The 13,261-nt window shown below is 43.1% G+C and overlaps 3 protein-coding genes and 1 long non-coding RNA gene across 6 annotated transcripts in view; 3 read left to right on the top strand and 1 right to left on the bottom strand.

Annotated features, from left to right (window-relative positions):
* LOC116698842 (AP-2 complex subunit mu-A) overlaps positions 1 to 1,428 on the top strand; it is a 14,613-nt gene extending 13,185 nt beyond the window's left edge. For all 3 annotated transcript variants that reach the window (XM_032531052.1, XM_032531051.1, XM_032531053.1), the window contains one exon: positions 346 to 1,428. In XM_032531052.1, the coding sequence (XP_032386943.1) occupies positions 346 to 480 (135 nt within the window). In that variant the 3' untranslated portion in view covers positions 481 to 1,428. The remainder of the gene's footprint in view (positions 1 to 345) is intronic.
* Positions 1,429 to 1,561: 133 nt separating this feature from the next.
* LOC116698849 (uncharacterized) lies at positions 1,562 to 2,124 on the top strand. Its single transcript, XR_004334316.1, has 2 exons — positions 1,562 to 1,702; positions 1,879 to 2,124. It is a non-coding gene; the product is annotated as an uncharacterized LOC116698849 (long non-coding RNA).
* pcyt1aa (phosphate cytidylyltransferase 1A, choline a) lies at positions 1,879 to 11,964 on the bottom strand. The gene is made up of 9 exons (XM_032531054.1): positions 11,639 to 11,964; positions 9,592 to 9,705; positions 9,053 to 9,152; positions 8,718 to 8,834; positions 7,704 to 7,855; positions 7,382 to 7,460; positions 6,535 to 6,677; positions 6,259 to 6,447; positions 1,879 to 4,312 (listed from the first exon to the last, which is right to left on the bottom strand). The coding sequence occupies exons 2-9, from the start codon at positions 9,703 to 9,705 to the stop codon at positions 4,088 to 4,090; spliced, it is 1,119 nt and encodes a 372-aa protein (XP_032386945.1). The 5' UTR covers positions 11,639 to 11,964; the 3' UTR covers positions 1,879 to 4,087.
* A 67-nt stretch (positions 11,965 to 12,031) lies between these two features.
* LOC116698844 (extensin) overlaps positions 12,032 to 13,261 on the top strand; it is a 6,397-nt gene continuing 5,167 nt past the window's right edge. Inside the window, exon 1 of the mRNA XM_032531055.1 lies at positions 12,032 to 12,121. The gene's annotated coding sequence lies outside the window, so the exon portion shown is untranslated. The remainder of the gene's footprint in view (positions 12,122 to 13,261) is intronic.

Below are 13,261 nucleotides of genomic sequence, written 5' to 3' on the forward strand. Positions count from 1 at the left end.
AAAGTTTGTTGAATCTGAAACTGAATTGAGTTGCGACAATGTTTGCCAATAGGCTTTTACTGCCCGCTTAAATATGAGATATTAAGTTTGCACAAAGTTCTGCTCAGCTTTGCATTAAGCAAAGTTGGCAACCACACAAATGGACTATGGATGTGATCCCAGTATCAGTCATGCAAATAACTTGCTTACTATCTCTCTCTCACACACACAAACACTCACACACACTTACTTCCTGCTCAGAGCTCGCTTGGTTTTCACACCCACTGTAAGAATCGGTGACTTGTGTGGCCTACAGCTCCCAGCCTGCCCCAACATGTCTCAACCCTCCTCTTCTCGACTCCGCAGGTTCCTTTTGCTCCCTCTGGTCTGAAGGTGCGCTACTTGAAGGTGTTTGAGTCCAAGCTCAACTACAGTGACCACGACGTCATCAAATGGGTGCGGTACATCGGCCGCTCGGGCATCTACGAAACGCGCTGCTAAAGTTTAACTCGCTCCCGGCAGCGAACCGACCACTTTCCTCCCATATTTCCTGTTTTTTCTTCTGCCCCCTTCCTATGTTGTCTCTCTATCCCTCAGTCCTTACAGCTTCTCTCATACACCCCACCCTGTGTTGGAGATTGAATTTACATCATTTAAAAAAAAATGAATATGATATAATGCACAGATATATGCAAAATGTGAACCATTGTATCATAAATATATATCTCGTAGTGATGAGTAAACCTGTAAACCAACTGGTGTCCAAAAGGAAAAACACAAGTGATGCAGACGTGGACCAGGGGGAGAGGTCTGGAGGCGCCTTTGGAGTCTTTTAGGGGTGCTCTCTTGTGTTTATTCAGTGTTATTATTCCACTATCTACTCTCCATTAGAAGTCCCACAAGTCCTAGAGGTAATCCCTGGTAAGATAATTTGTAGTTGTTGTGGTTTAAATGAATCCTGATATAGTTCTTGTGTATGAACTTGTGTCTCCGTAGAGTCTGCCCTTTAAATCGAGATGCATCGTCTGTTCTGTATTGTGGACTGATTGCTATTTGATCGGTGCTTTTTTGGGAAGGATAATTTGGATCGAAAGTCGCCATTCAAAGTCTCTAATGGCTAGTTGGTAAAGAGGAGTTGATAGTGACCAAGCTGTTTCCACTAATAGTTTTACCGGCATTCAGTAAGTAAAGTTAAAGCATACTACAGTTCTTTTAGGTCTGACATCATCCCATTAATCTAGTTTGTGGCCCAAATGTCCTGTTCCCAAAGCACCAACATCTTTGTCACACTTGTGTTTCAAAGATGCTTTGGGGGAAATGTGGCACTGGGAGTGTGTGCAGTGAGGTGAGGTCTCCCCCTGGTGTTTGTCTCGTCACTGTCTGCTTCTTCATGTTTGTAGCCCTGGTGACCGTTCTGTCCAATAAAATCTGACTATGTAACCACCCCCACCTGCCCTCTCTTTTTTTTTTTTAGACTCATTTTCAGTTGTCTTTACTCTATTGTATCCACCATTTCCTCAATGTTTTAAGATTCAGGGGCGGGGTGTATATCAATGGATTTCCTGTGTGGCCAGAATCCTGTCCATCCATTTGTCAAATATATTGGCTCTCTTAATATTTTTCACATTTTGAAAGGAAACAAAGCTGACTTGGGTGCTAAGCCAAACCTACAGACTATCCAGGTTTAAATTGACTGAAGGAATGAATACTCAACCCAGGAAAGGTGTTTGGTGTATTTTGCCCCCAACGACCAGGTAGCGCTGCAAGTTATCTTTAGGTTTAAGGTCAGGGTTAGCTGCCTGGAAGGTGATGTTGGAGGCAAAAAAACACCATCGCACTCCAGGAAAACCCAAAACAGTTGCATTAAACCACAGGAGACAATAATTGGTCAAGGTGAAGTGCTTTGGCCAACATGTTTAATACATTTCTCTCGTCTTGCCCTTCCTCTGCATCTAGGACAATGAACACAAAGAATGCCAAACAGTAAAATAACACACGATTAAAACGCTGTTAACATTTGCAGCTAGTGGCTGTTGTCGGGTTGCCACTCGAGTCTTTGCCACCTTGAACCTGTGGACGTGATCTGACTGAGAAGTTCTCACCAATTTAAAAGAAACAGATTCCACAAGAATCGTGGCGAGGGTTCCCAAAAGTAGCTTAGCATCAAAATCACAGCTGGATTTGCTCAGCAAATTAAACTGATTTTGCACTTTAAAAATACTAAAGATTTTTTTTTTTTTTTTTAATCTGATTTGTGCCTACAAGCATGGATGCAGTCTTTGCTGCTGTAGCAAAAAACCACGAGTACTTTTTGGGAAACCAAACCTAGAACAGATCAATCTGACATCTGTCAACATTTCTATTAGTCATCAACAGTATTGCATTACATCTACAGATCACCTGTGATGTTTCATTTTTCAGTTATATAGGAGACAAAACACATGCTTTACTCACTGGAGATGCATGACACACACAGAGGCCGGAAAATCTCTAATATTTGACGCAGTTACATCGCTTCAGTGTTGCAACAATGACTGTTCAGAAAGGAAATAATAATGCTCATATTTTGTGCTCATCTCAGGAAACAATCAGTTGAGGGAAGGAGGTAGCTACATAAATGTTGATCTGGAGTTTCATTGTTACATAAATCAGAAGCCCTCACACCACTACGTGACACAGTGCAGTCCAGTCTGCTAAAACACATCTTTAACTGATGCAGGATGTGTGAACACACTAAGTTTCCTTAAGCGGAAGTCCTGCAGATTGGTGCAAGATGTGGAAAACAAAGCCTAAACCTAAATGTTCGGGATAGCCTAATATATTTTACCATGTCTGTGTGCTGGTAATGAGGAGGCCTTATTCATTAAAGTGTGCTTATGACTCCAACTAACCAAAAAATATAATTTCTTATGATAAGTAGGGCATTTAGACAGTGCTCAGGTCTTCTTAGAAATACGGAAACTAAATTCTTTCTATTGTCATTACATGTATCAGATGAAAACCGATGACTTCCCTACAGGCCCAGGAGATGCAGGATCTGAATTACAAATGAAGAAGAAAAACTCTTGAGTCTTGCTCATGTTGATCCACCGCTCAAACTGTCAAAGCACTTCTAAACTGAATAAGATCATAACCTGTACACAAAGAAAGAGATAAAATCTACAAAAATAAGTATTTCTACATCAACACGGGTCATCCTTGCAAGACTTTCTTTTGACGCCACAAAACATGGTGTCCAGTTTGATAGTAGTCTTCCAAAGACTGATTCTCATCATCAGACAAAAACATTTTAAAAAGTAAATGTATTACTACAGTCAGAGCTGAACCCAGATCTGTCAACAGACTGCTAAAAGAAGCACAAACATCACATGCACAGACACGCATAGCCCCAAATCAGGCAGACAAACTCGGGGGGGAGGAGCTGCTGTTTAGTTGACATATGTCACATTCGACACAGGTTTCAGCTTTTTTTGTCTTTGATGTCTCATTTGACGTGATCTGGAGTTTCCCTGTTATTTAAAAAGTCAGGTTGTTTTTTGTTAGTATGCGCAAAATATGAACTGCCCCGCATGAGCAGATCATTTAAATGTCCAGTTCTCTGACCTGCTCTAAAAAAGAAAAACCGTCCCTGGAGACACTCAACAGTGTCTCCATGAGGTCTCAGCTCACCTCTCCCACACCAGACTAGATGTGCTGTTCCAGCAAGGGCCCAAAAAGCTGCGAGCCCTCCCGCTAAAGCCATGACAGAAACAACAAATCCCGACCTCACTACAACGCTAAACTTAAGAATAACGTCACAGATGGAAAAAATATTCCCAAGCGACAGTGAGTGACTAATAAACTCAACATCAAAAGTGACAGATAAATGAGACTAGTGGTGACTTTTACTGACCAAAGTCAAACAAAGAGGATAAACATTTCCTAAAAACCAGAGCTGTGAAGAAACCGGCTGTTTACAGGACTCTCAAGGGCTGAAAAGAAGAAAAAAAAAGTAAGATCGTAAACAACAACAAAAAGTGGAAGCAGGAGCTGGATGAAAACCACGTTACTCGACAGCTGAGCTAACTGGTAGCGCTGACTGCGGCCCGCCGACCGATTCTAACGGACTCTAGCTTTCGTCCTCGTCGTCCTCGTCGTCGTCCTCGCTGATGAGGTATCCGCGGGCTCCGCTGGGGTGGGGCGGCGGTGACGGAGGCGGGGAGGTCTTGGTGAAGAAGGGGAGACGGAAGGTGGGTGAGGGGGAGCGCTCCTCGCGGGTGGGGCTGCTGTTGGGGCTCTGCCTTGGGCTGATGGCCTGCAGCATGCGGCCCCTCCCTTCCTTCAGCATGTGCTTCTGTAGAAGTGAGACAACATAAAGGGATCATCTGTTAATAAATCAGCTTAATGCAAGCAGGCGACATGAACACGGGCCGAGGTAAACATTAAAAACCTCGCTGCTGCTGCTTCACACCGCCAGAGGGCAAAGGCCTATTTGGTTGGTGATGACATTTGAATAAGTGTGGCATTGTCTTTTGAAATTTAGCAACATTACATAAGCCAGGCTAGCTGTTCTGTACGTCTTTATGCTCAGCATCTGCTGGCTGTGGCTTCATATTTGACACACGGATCAGAGCGTGGTCTCAAACACTCAATAGGCCAATAAGGGACAGGGGAGCTTTAAGGGGAGATAGCAGGCCAACAGTAGATTCAACATAGTCATATAATACGTCATCTGAAAGCTGGGAACCTGAAGAATAATCTAGATGCAGCACTGTGACAAGCTCTTCTAGTCAGAAATGTGTAATACACGTGTTTTCAGCACCTATTCAATTTTTGGAACATTATGACTGAAGTATATGATGCTCTATAATGCCTCATCAGTTGTTGCAGCAGCATTCGGGTTGATACCATTCATAACACAGATCAAGTCCAATATTTAATCATATCTGACCACTCAAAAATTGATAAAAACGGTCTGAAAACCCTCCAAAATACGTGTGCTTTGGGAGGTTCTTACATGTCTGTCACTAAGTGAAATGTTTTCCGAGTGGCGTGTGTCTTACGGCGTTTTTCCACTGCATGGCATCTACTCAACTCGCCTCTACTCTACTTTTTGGGTTTTCCGTTACAAAAAAAGTCCCTGGTACCTGCTAACAGGTACTTTTTTAGTACCACCTCAGTCGAGGTTCCAAGCGAGCTGACCCTTGAAGGCGATGTGAAAACCTGCAGGCTGCTGATTGGTCGGAGACGGGGCCAGCGGCAGACGGAGGGGGTTTATCCTCCAGGTTCATTATAAACTAATTTGTCTTCTGGCTGTGGCAACACGCCGAGAATGAAACACACCTTCCACGTTCTGTGTGTGTGTCGCGTTAGGTCACGGCAGTCGCTATGACAACCAGCCACGGCTCGCCTCACACATGAGGCGGTACTAATCTGCGATGGAGAAAGGAGGACGGGCACCATGGCCGAGTCGAGTCCAGCAGGCACCCCTGATGGAAAACCCCCAATAGATCAGTGTTTCTCAAAGGGGGGGTACGCATACCTGTAGGGCAATGTTTCCCAAACTTAGGGTCGGGACCCAAAATGGGTCGCAGACCCGTTTTATTGGGTCGCCAATTGGCAGTAAAATGCACATCAATCTGATGTGAATGAGCTCCACTGGTCTGTTCAGCTCAGATGCTGTGGGGGGGGGGGGGGGGGGGTTCTCTCGCTCTCTCTCTCTCTTATCCTAGGAGGGGATAAGTGAATTGAGAAAAGGGGTGAGACACAGAAAGGAGAATAGACACCTTTTCTGTTTTCGTTTACTTTTATAATTGAATAAATATACTTCATATACATTTAAATTCATGGTTTGTTCCGTCTTTTGTCCACAGTTTAAAAATGTAGATGTTACCATGATTCATGGTGTATTTTTGTAAATTTGGGTCCCGGGGAGACACCAAATCTCTCTTTTGGGTCTGGAGCTGAAAAAGTTTGGGAACCACTGCTCTAGGGTACTTTGACTTTGGGATACTGCATGGAGTATGTTAGATATTTTTTCCTGTCAAGCACAATTCCTAAAATAACAACAGACTAAAATTAGTGAATGGATTTAGTGATTCTAAACATGTAAAACGCAGAAATTAGTGTTGTTGTTTTTTAAAGTTACAACAGTGTTGTTTAGACGCTGATGGCTAGCGCTGTATTGTGCTTCTTTAGATAGAAAGGTTTTTTTCTGTGCTGGTCAGGTGGTACTTGGATGAAAAGAAAAATAAATTCAACAGTTAAACGGTCATGCTGCCAGATCAAAGACGTCCTCACCAGAGCGCCCTCAGGGCCGAACATCTGCAGGAAGTTGCCAATGAACTCCCTGGACTTCTCCTCCCATTTCTGGATCAGGTCGATGCTCTTCTCCTCCACCTTCTGGACGAACTCTTTGCTCTTCTCCTCCACGTCCCGTACCTTTCTCTTCACCTTGTCCACGCGCTCCTGCAGGTGGTACTTCTTCTCCTGATAAGGAGCGGGGACAACCAACGGGTTAGAAAAGGAGAGGAGGTGCGTAACAGACGACTGGTAATCCTAAGCTAGGTTTCGTACATTGATGAAGCTGACGTTGAGTTCCTTGGCTGTGTATCCTCTCTGCAGGTTGCGTCTGACGTACACGTCGTAGTCACGGACTATGCGTGTGATGATGTCAGAGGTGGAGATGCCCTCGGTCCGCTGGGTGGGAGCGAACATACCTGTGGAGGGCAGAGGGGGAGGATAGAGATGTATGAATAGTTAGCCCTTACCTTATATGATTGACTACATTTACACAAACTTAATATTCCGTTTCTTGCCCAAAAAAAGACAATATTCTGACTAAGGTGTTTACATGGCTAATGAAAGTGAATATTCCAATATCCTTCCCGTTTACATGCAGCCGAGCAAAATAGGTTATATTTGCACTGGTGGCAGACTCCTTCAACCAGTTTCTTGAAAAGGTCGGCATCAACATCTAAAACCTGTTGATATCCAAGTCTTTCATAAAAGTTTAAAAGTAGCCGTGGTGAGGACGCTGAGCGGACTACTCTGTCGACCACTGAGGACCTGGTCCAGAAAAGATGTCTGGCAAAAGCAAAGGGCATCATCAAAGACCCCCCTCACCCTGGCCACAGACTGTTTTCTTACCATAGCCCTGCAATCTGCCGGCTGGTCGGTTTGTGTGCCGCAACCATAGCAACGCAGAGCTGACTGTAAGCCGTAAACGGGCAAGAGGCCGTAAACTGTCACAAACTGCTGTAAAAACCTTGACTGAGACGCACATTCAGAATGCGCTGTACACACGTCCAAAGAAAGCCTCTAAAACCCGAATAATACCAGCAGTTTGCACGTCTACATCTACTGAAGTGTATCCTGGATCCTGGAGCGGCCCCCTACCACTCTTGGTTCCTTCGCCACTCACCAGCTTCCTTGATGTGCTTGTACACGTCATCACTGCCCGCTGAGGAGTATGGGATGTCGTCGTGGGCCACAAAGTCAATCTGGGGAGGTCATTCCAACACACATCAACACACAGTAGATTCACATCTACAAATCGTACAAAAAACTAAAACTACACAAAGGGAGGCAGGGGAAAGGTCCCAGAGGACCAGGGGATGGTGGCCTGCCAACTCCTTCTTTTAACATTTTATTTGCTCAACAGGTGTTGGTCTCTCAGACTGAAGATTTCAATGAATAAACAGACAGCTGAATATGTTGGCTGTCTTTTAACTCTTTCCACTCACGCGATGCTTTGTGAGGAACTCGGGTGATAGCGTCCAGGGAGCGTTTCGCACCACTTCGTCCACGTAGCGACAGTGACTGATGGCATCGTATCGCTCGTCCTCATTCATCACCGTGAAGCCCTTGTATTTGTGGGTCAAGTCATCACTGCACACTTTGAATGGTTAAAAGAAAGAAAACTGAAATTATTGTTTCAAGTGCATAAAAAGCAATTATCAATTCTAAAAAAAGTGAAGAATGAAGTTACAGCTGGTTGACACAAAACATGTGATTACATGACTGTGAGAGGGATAGCACTCTGATCTATTGTTACTTCAGCTTACTATTTTTACTGTTTGCAATGAAAAAGAGCTCTGTGCCCAGATAGCTCAGTGGGTGGAGCGGGCGCCCTTGTGTGGAGGTTTGCCCCTCTACGCAGCGGGCCTGGGTTTGTCTCTCCCCTTTTATGTCTTCAGCTGTCCTGTCAGTAAAGGCCTACAAATGCCCCAAAAATTAAAAGCTCTGTTTTTCCTTCCAATTTTTATAAGAGATACATAAAACAGAATACAAACAGTCACAAGAAGCAGGTGGTGGACGACACTCATAAGATGTAGAAAGTAGACCCACAGATGAATCCACCTAGAATTTCCCTGTGTCTCCGTGCTGGGGACACAGGGGACGCTGGAATAAGATCCCCCGCTGTGACGTAGTGAACGCGGGCCCCTGAGCACCGTGTGGGTACCAGGTGCTATGGTCTATCTATCCACCAGGGGGAGCAGTAATTATGGAAGCTGAAGCAGTTTACTGCAACTATAGAACATCCAGTAATATCTCACAATATCCCAGTTAGGTTTCCTTATCTCACACTATTAACTATTAGTTATGTAACTTTTCCCAGTTGTGTGACTTCAATCTTGTACTGTTTTGATTGTCTTTCTATTTCATTTTAGTCTCCCACTTACAAAAGAAGCAGCGCATGAGAGGTCTCCTGCTGTGGAAGCCTATATGGACACAGACATTCACAGACACAGACTTACCTCCTACGATGAGGTGTGTATTTGGGAAGAGGCATTTAGCCTGCATGAGTGCCCTGGCGTGACCTGAGTGGAAAACGTCAAAAATGCCATCTGCATACACCCGCACCGGTCTGTTAGCTGAACAAAAAGAGACAAGACATAAAGAGATGTAATCATTATGTACAGAGGGGAGCTCAAATGTGCTTTTGTTCACATGTACAGTATGACTGTACTCAAGACAGCACAGTCTGCAGGTAAAAAGTTGAGAGGTTTCATAAGACCAGGAGGCATCAATCCGACTATGATATTGTCACAGAAAGATATGTCAAATGATGGATTGAAAGAGTGAGACTCACGATGTGTTCCCCTCTTAGCCTCCTCCATGCTGACTCTTACATAGGGTTTATCATCAGCTGGCACCAGCTCATCTGCAAAAGGTGCCGGGTGCTTCAATCCCTGAAAGACCCATGCCGACAAAAGTGAAAAATTCACACACACATTATAGCTGGACATCATACTGAATACGCCTTAATCCACTGGTTGGATAAAGTTGATATTATCACGCTCTCATTTTGTAATATTCCTTCCTGAAACGATGCAATCAAGGATGTTGCTGTTGTGGCGACACAGCTGATGACATCTTTTTAAAGCTAACTTCTCATCAGCCAACATAAAGTCTGACACATGACACAGTAGATAACTCTGTAGAGAAAATAAGTAAAAAGAAAAATGTCTTGTATGATTATGGTGATTACGGCTGGACATTAAGTTCTCCCTTTTCATCCTTCTAACTGTAAATCACGCACATTCATGCATTTATAAACTACCAGAGTGTCTCTCCAGCCTGTAGAAACTGCTGGAGAGACACACACGGCTCGATGACCAGCTGACTCACCACAGTACATCTGGGGATTTTCCCAAGCTTCTCTCCCTCCTCGGTCTCCCGATTGGAGCCCTCTCTTCTCCTCTTTCTGGACATCAGCAGCCCGCTGGAGCTCTGGGCCTCCATCTGGGTCAAAGGCCAAAACAAATGTCATTAACGACGCCATGCTTCACTTACACTATTACACTGCTTTGTCATGTTCTAGTATGATTGAAAAAGGGATGCAGATACTCAGTAATACTCTGTATAATGTGCCCACGTTTTGAACAGTATGTTACATGTTTATGGTAATGATACTGTATAGCATACAGTACTGTAAACGTAGACAGCAGTGAGGTTATGACAGGTGACATATTCCGAGTTAACTATGACACAGTAACAGGGGTGGAACACAGCATGTGCCTCGGCTCAAACCAACAGGAAGCATCGGATAAAAAGATTTCACTGAGACATATTTGAAGGCCAACTGAGATGAAAATAAGCCCACCTTACTAACCAGGCCCAGCCTGCTGTTATTTCCCAAAAATAAACAGTGACTAAGATTCATGAGGCATCAGGAGATCCAGCCCTGATTCGCCAGAGTCAGCAGTCCACCACAAGTGGGGGAAAGTTTATATTAAATGTGGTACGATTTCAGCTGACTACATTCTGTGCATAACAGCCAGCTGGAAGACTTCCAGTGTCTGCTCACACTGGTCTGTTTGGTGCTACTTCGAACCAATACTAACAAGTATATCCAAAACTAAACTTAAAAAAATATTAGTAAAAAGTTATATATAGGATTTTAACAGATCAGTTATTATAAGTAGGCCTGAAAACAATAACAATAAAACATAGCCCAAGGTCAACATCTTGACAATAGTCTATTAAGTAATTTAGAAAACAAAGAAAGGCATTAACTTCTCACATTGTAGAAGCTGGAACCATCAAATGTTAGTGATTTGGGCTTAAAAACCGATGTCATGATTAATCAATTATCAAAAAAGTTGCTGTGCTAGAGTCATAAGGTCAATGACCAGTGTCTGAAAAGAGTCTATAACGCTACTCTCTTTGGACATTTTAACACCACATTAAGTTCTCTAAACAGAATTTCAAACACATTTAAAGATCCCGTCCACAATGATGATATGACATCCACCCTGTCTGTCTAGATTTAGTGGAACAACAGAAAACTACTGCTGATGTCCTATTACAAGGGCTCCTGTGTTACGGGTTAAGACTCTGCCCCATTCCACACATTCCAACACGCCACCCAAAATGAAGCCACTGCAGAATGGATTTATGTCTAGCCTTGTCACTTCTTTAGCTTGCTATTACATCTCAACAACTCATGGCTGGACTGTTGATGCTGTTACTGTTCAAGTTAAAGTGTGACTCAGTACAATGGGGGACAGCAGGAGCCTGGTGGTGACGGCTACCTGATCCAACACTGGGCTCTTGCAGAAGCAAGCCTCTGCAACAGCTTTGGCAACAGCTGAGCCCTGACAGTGAGAAGCCCTGCAAGGCTCTCACACACTGAAAGAGGAGATTCACATCAACAGCACATGCCTTCATAACTGAAATAGGCTGCTATTATAAGAAAGTAACAAAGGACAGTGCCAAGTCTTGTTTAACTAGATGTTTTGTACCAGAGGTCAAAGATAGCCCCTGCAACCATGCTTAAGTAAAACAATGCATCTAAAAATAATAGAATATATATTTAGAGTAGCTACCAGTATTCATGGATGTCACGTACACAGGTTTGCAGAATGCACTCCTGGCTTTTCTATGGTCCCCGGAGCACACTTTGAGAATATATTTCTTTAATATGTCACTTAAAAAACGTCACGCAGACATGTCAGACGTTAACCTGACACACACGCATACACATTCTTGCACTAATGCCAGAAGTTAGTACGCTTGTTGTATTGGTGACTCTGGTTGTGCAGCTCACTTGTCAAATCCTGGTTTACAGGAAGCTTTCGCCTTGGGCGAAAATCCTTAATATCAACATGCTACCTACCCCAGATATCAATGTTAGCTAACGCTTGACAGTTTATTTCAGTTTCTGCTTACTTACGGTTTATTCTTTTGTCCGGAATGCTGCTTTGCAGCAGTGAGTGGCTTCCTAGCCTCGTAACGCCAGCAGACTAGATAGCTAGCTAACGCTGCTAGCTACCGTCTAATTCTAGCTAACAAGCTAGCTGTAAAGCTGTATGGCTAACTTTAGCAGTTAGCTCGCTGGTTAGCTGACACTAGCAAACAACGGTAATTGCGAACAACCCTGTGAGTCCGACCCCCTCCCGGAGCTCGCTGTGTTGCTGACTGAAAAGTTCAACTACCAGAAGGAAAGGCAGATTATCAGCAGTGACAGCTTGTACTACAATGCTGACAGGTCAACAACCCAGGAACTACAAAACTTTGATAGGAATTCCTTAGCCGGATATTTCCGGTGGTGTACCGTGTCGCCCCCTAGTGGAGAGTATACGACATGGTTGTATAAAGAATACCGTTACACGGCAAAAAGACACTTCATTTGATAATTTACACAAACACTACAAATGTAATTATGTAGTAAATAGTGAAGTTGTGTGTGTGTGTGTGTGTGTGTGTGTGTGTGTGTGTGTGTGTGTGTGTGTGTGTGTGTGTGTATGTATGTGTACAGAGCCGTTACAGCATTTCTAATAACACATTTTTACATTAATCCACGTTAAATATACTATTTACACCTGTACTTTTACTGCTGTGACACGTCCTGTAGTTTTGGACTTCATTTTTAATGCATTCTTATACAGATTCTAGCCAAGCTGTGCACTAAAGTTAAGAAAAATACGAATGTGTAAGTGTATGCTGTATAATGAAATATGAATAAATGTTTGTGTAATGTAATTGTGTAGTGTGTGTGTGAAATCCACCATTGTAAAAAACTTCAATCTGGGCCTAATATGGAAAGCAGTGATGGAATGTAACTAAGTATATTTCCTCAAATACTCTACTTAATAGACTAATGTCTAATTACATGGATTAAAAAAACACTTTTTTCTGTTTCATATATAACATTAACACACTGGCCAATTTTCTGCAGAATGAGTATTTTTGATACTGTAAGCAGATCTTGCTGATAATACTTACATAATGTAATATAATTGTATTTATACAGGGACAGTGTAAAATTAAACGTTAACATTTTATTTAAAAAAAGGAGAGATGCATTGCACCAGGTTGTAGCACAATTGCTATTTCCCTCAAATGGTCCCTGGGCAGGTAGGTAAAACAATACATATTCAAAACAAAACATCTGAATAAGCAATTTTACAGACATTAGCATTCACATTCACACCTAATTATAATAATTCACATACAAAAAGTTGCGGCAATATAATTATCATGGGCTCAGTCATTCCCACATCCTAGAACCAGTCCCTCACCCCTTCCCATTCACAAATATGTGCAAAGTAAAAATTCAGTGTAATAAAATATCATAGGAACGAAGCTGTCCAATCAAAATCCTAACCCTTCTTCTTCCACTACTGATGGAAAGTGTGGTTGACATGTGGCGTAGCTCAGGCTTCTACCAGTGCTGAACCTTGTCTGGCCTTATATACCACCAAAACCTTAGAGCCAGCTGCGTTCATCCAATCAGCTGTGAGATGACTATATCATTGCCCATGCACAATCCTGCTCCTGCAGCCATGTCTCCCCC

This window comes from Etheostoma spectabile, chromosome 12 (genome assembly GCF_008692095.1).
Source record: "Etheostoma spectabile isolate EspeVRDwgs_2016 chromosome 12, UIUC_Espe_1.0, whole genome shotgun sequence".
In the NCBI taxonomy this organism is placed as follows: domain Eukaryota; kingdom Metazoa; phylum Chordata; class Actinopteri; order Perciformes; family Percidae; genus Etheostoma; species Etheostoma spectabile.

Bases quoted from the DNA above. Each gene is read 5' to 3' on its own strand.
- pcyt1aa (XM_032531054.1), bottom strand. From the start codon at position 9,705: ATGGAGGCCCAGAGCTCCAGCGGGCTGCTGATGTCCAGAAAGAGGAGA. The intron at 7,461-7,703 runs GTGAGTGGAAAG...TGACCTCCCCAG, and splicing joins AGTTCCTCACAAAGCATCGC to ATTGACTTTGTGGCCCACGA. The intron at 4,313-6,258 runs GTGAGGACGTCT...TCACTTCTACAG, and splicing joins TCGGCCCTGAGGGCGCTCTG to AAGCACATGCTGAAGGAAGG.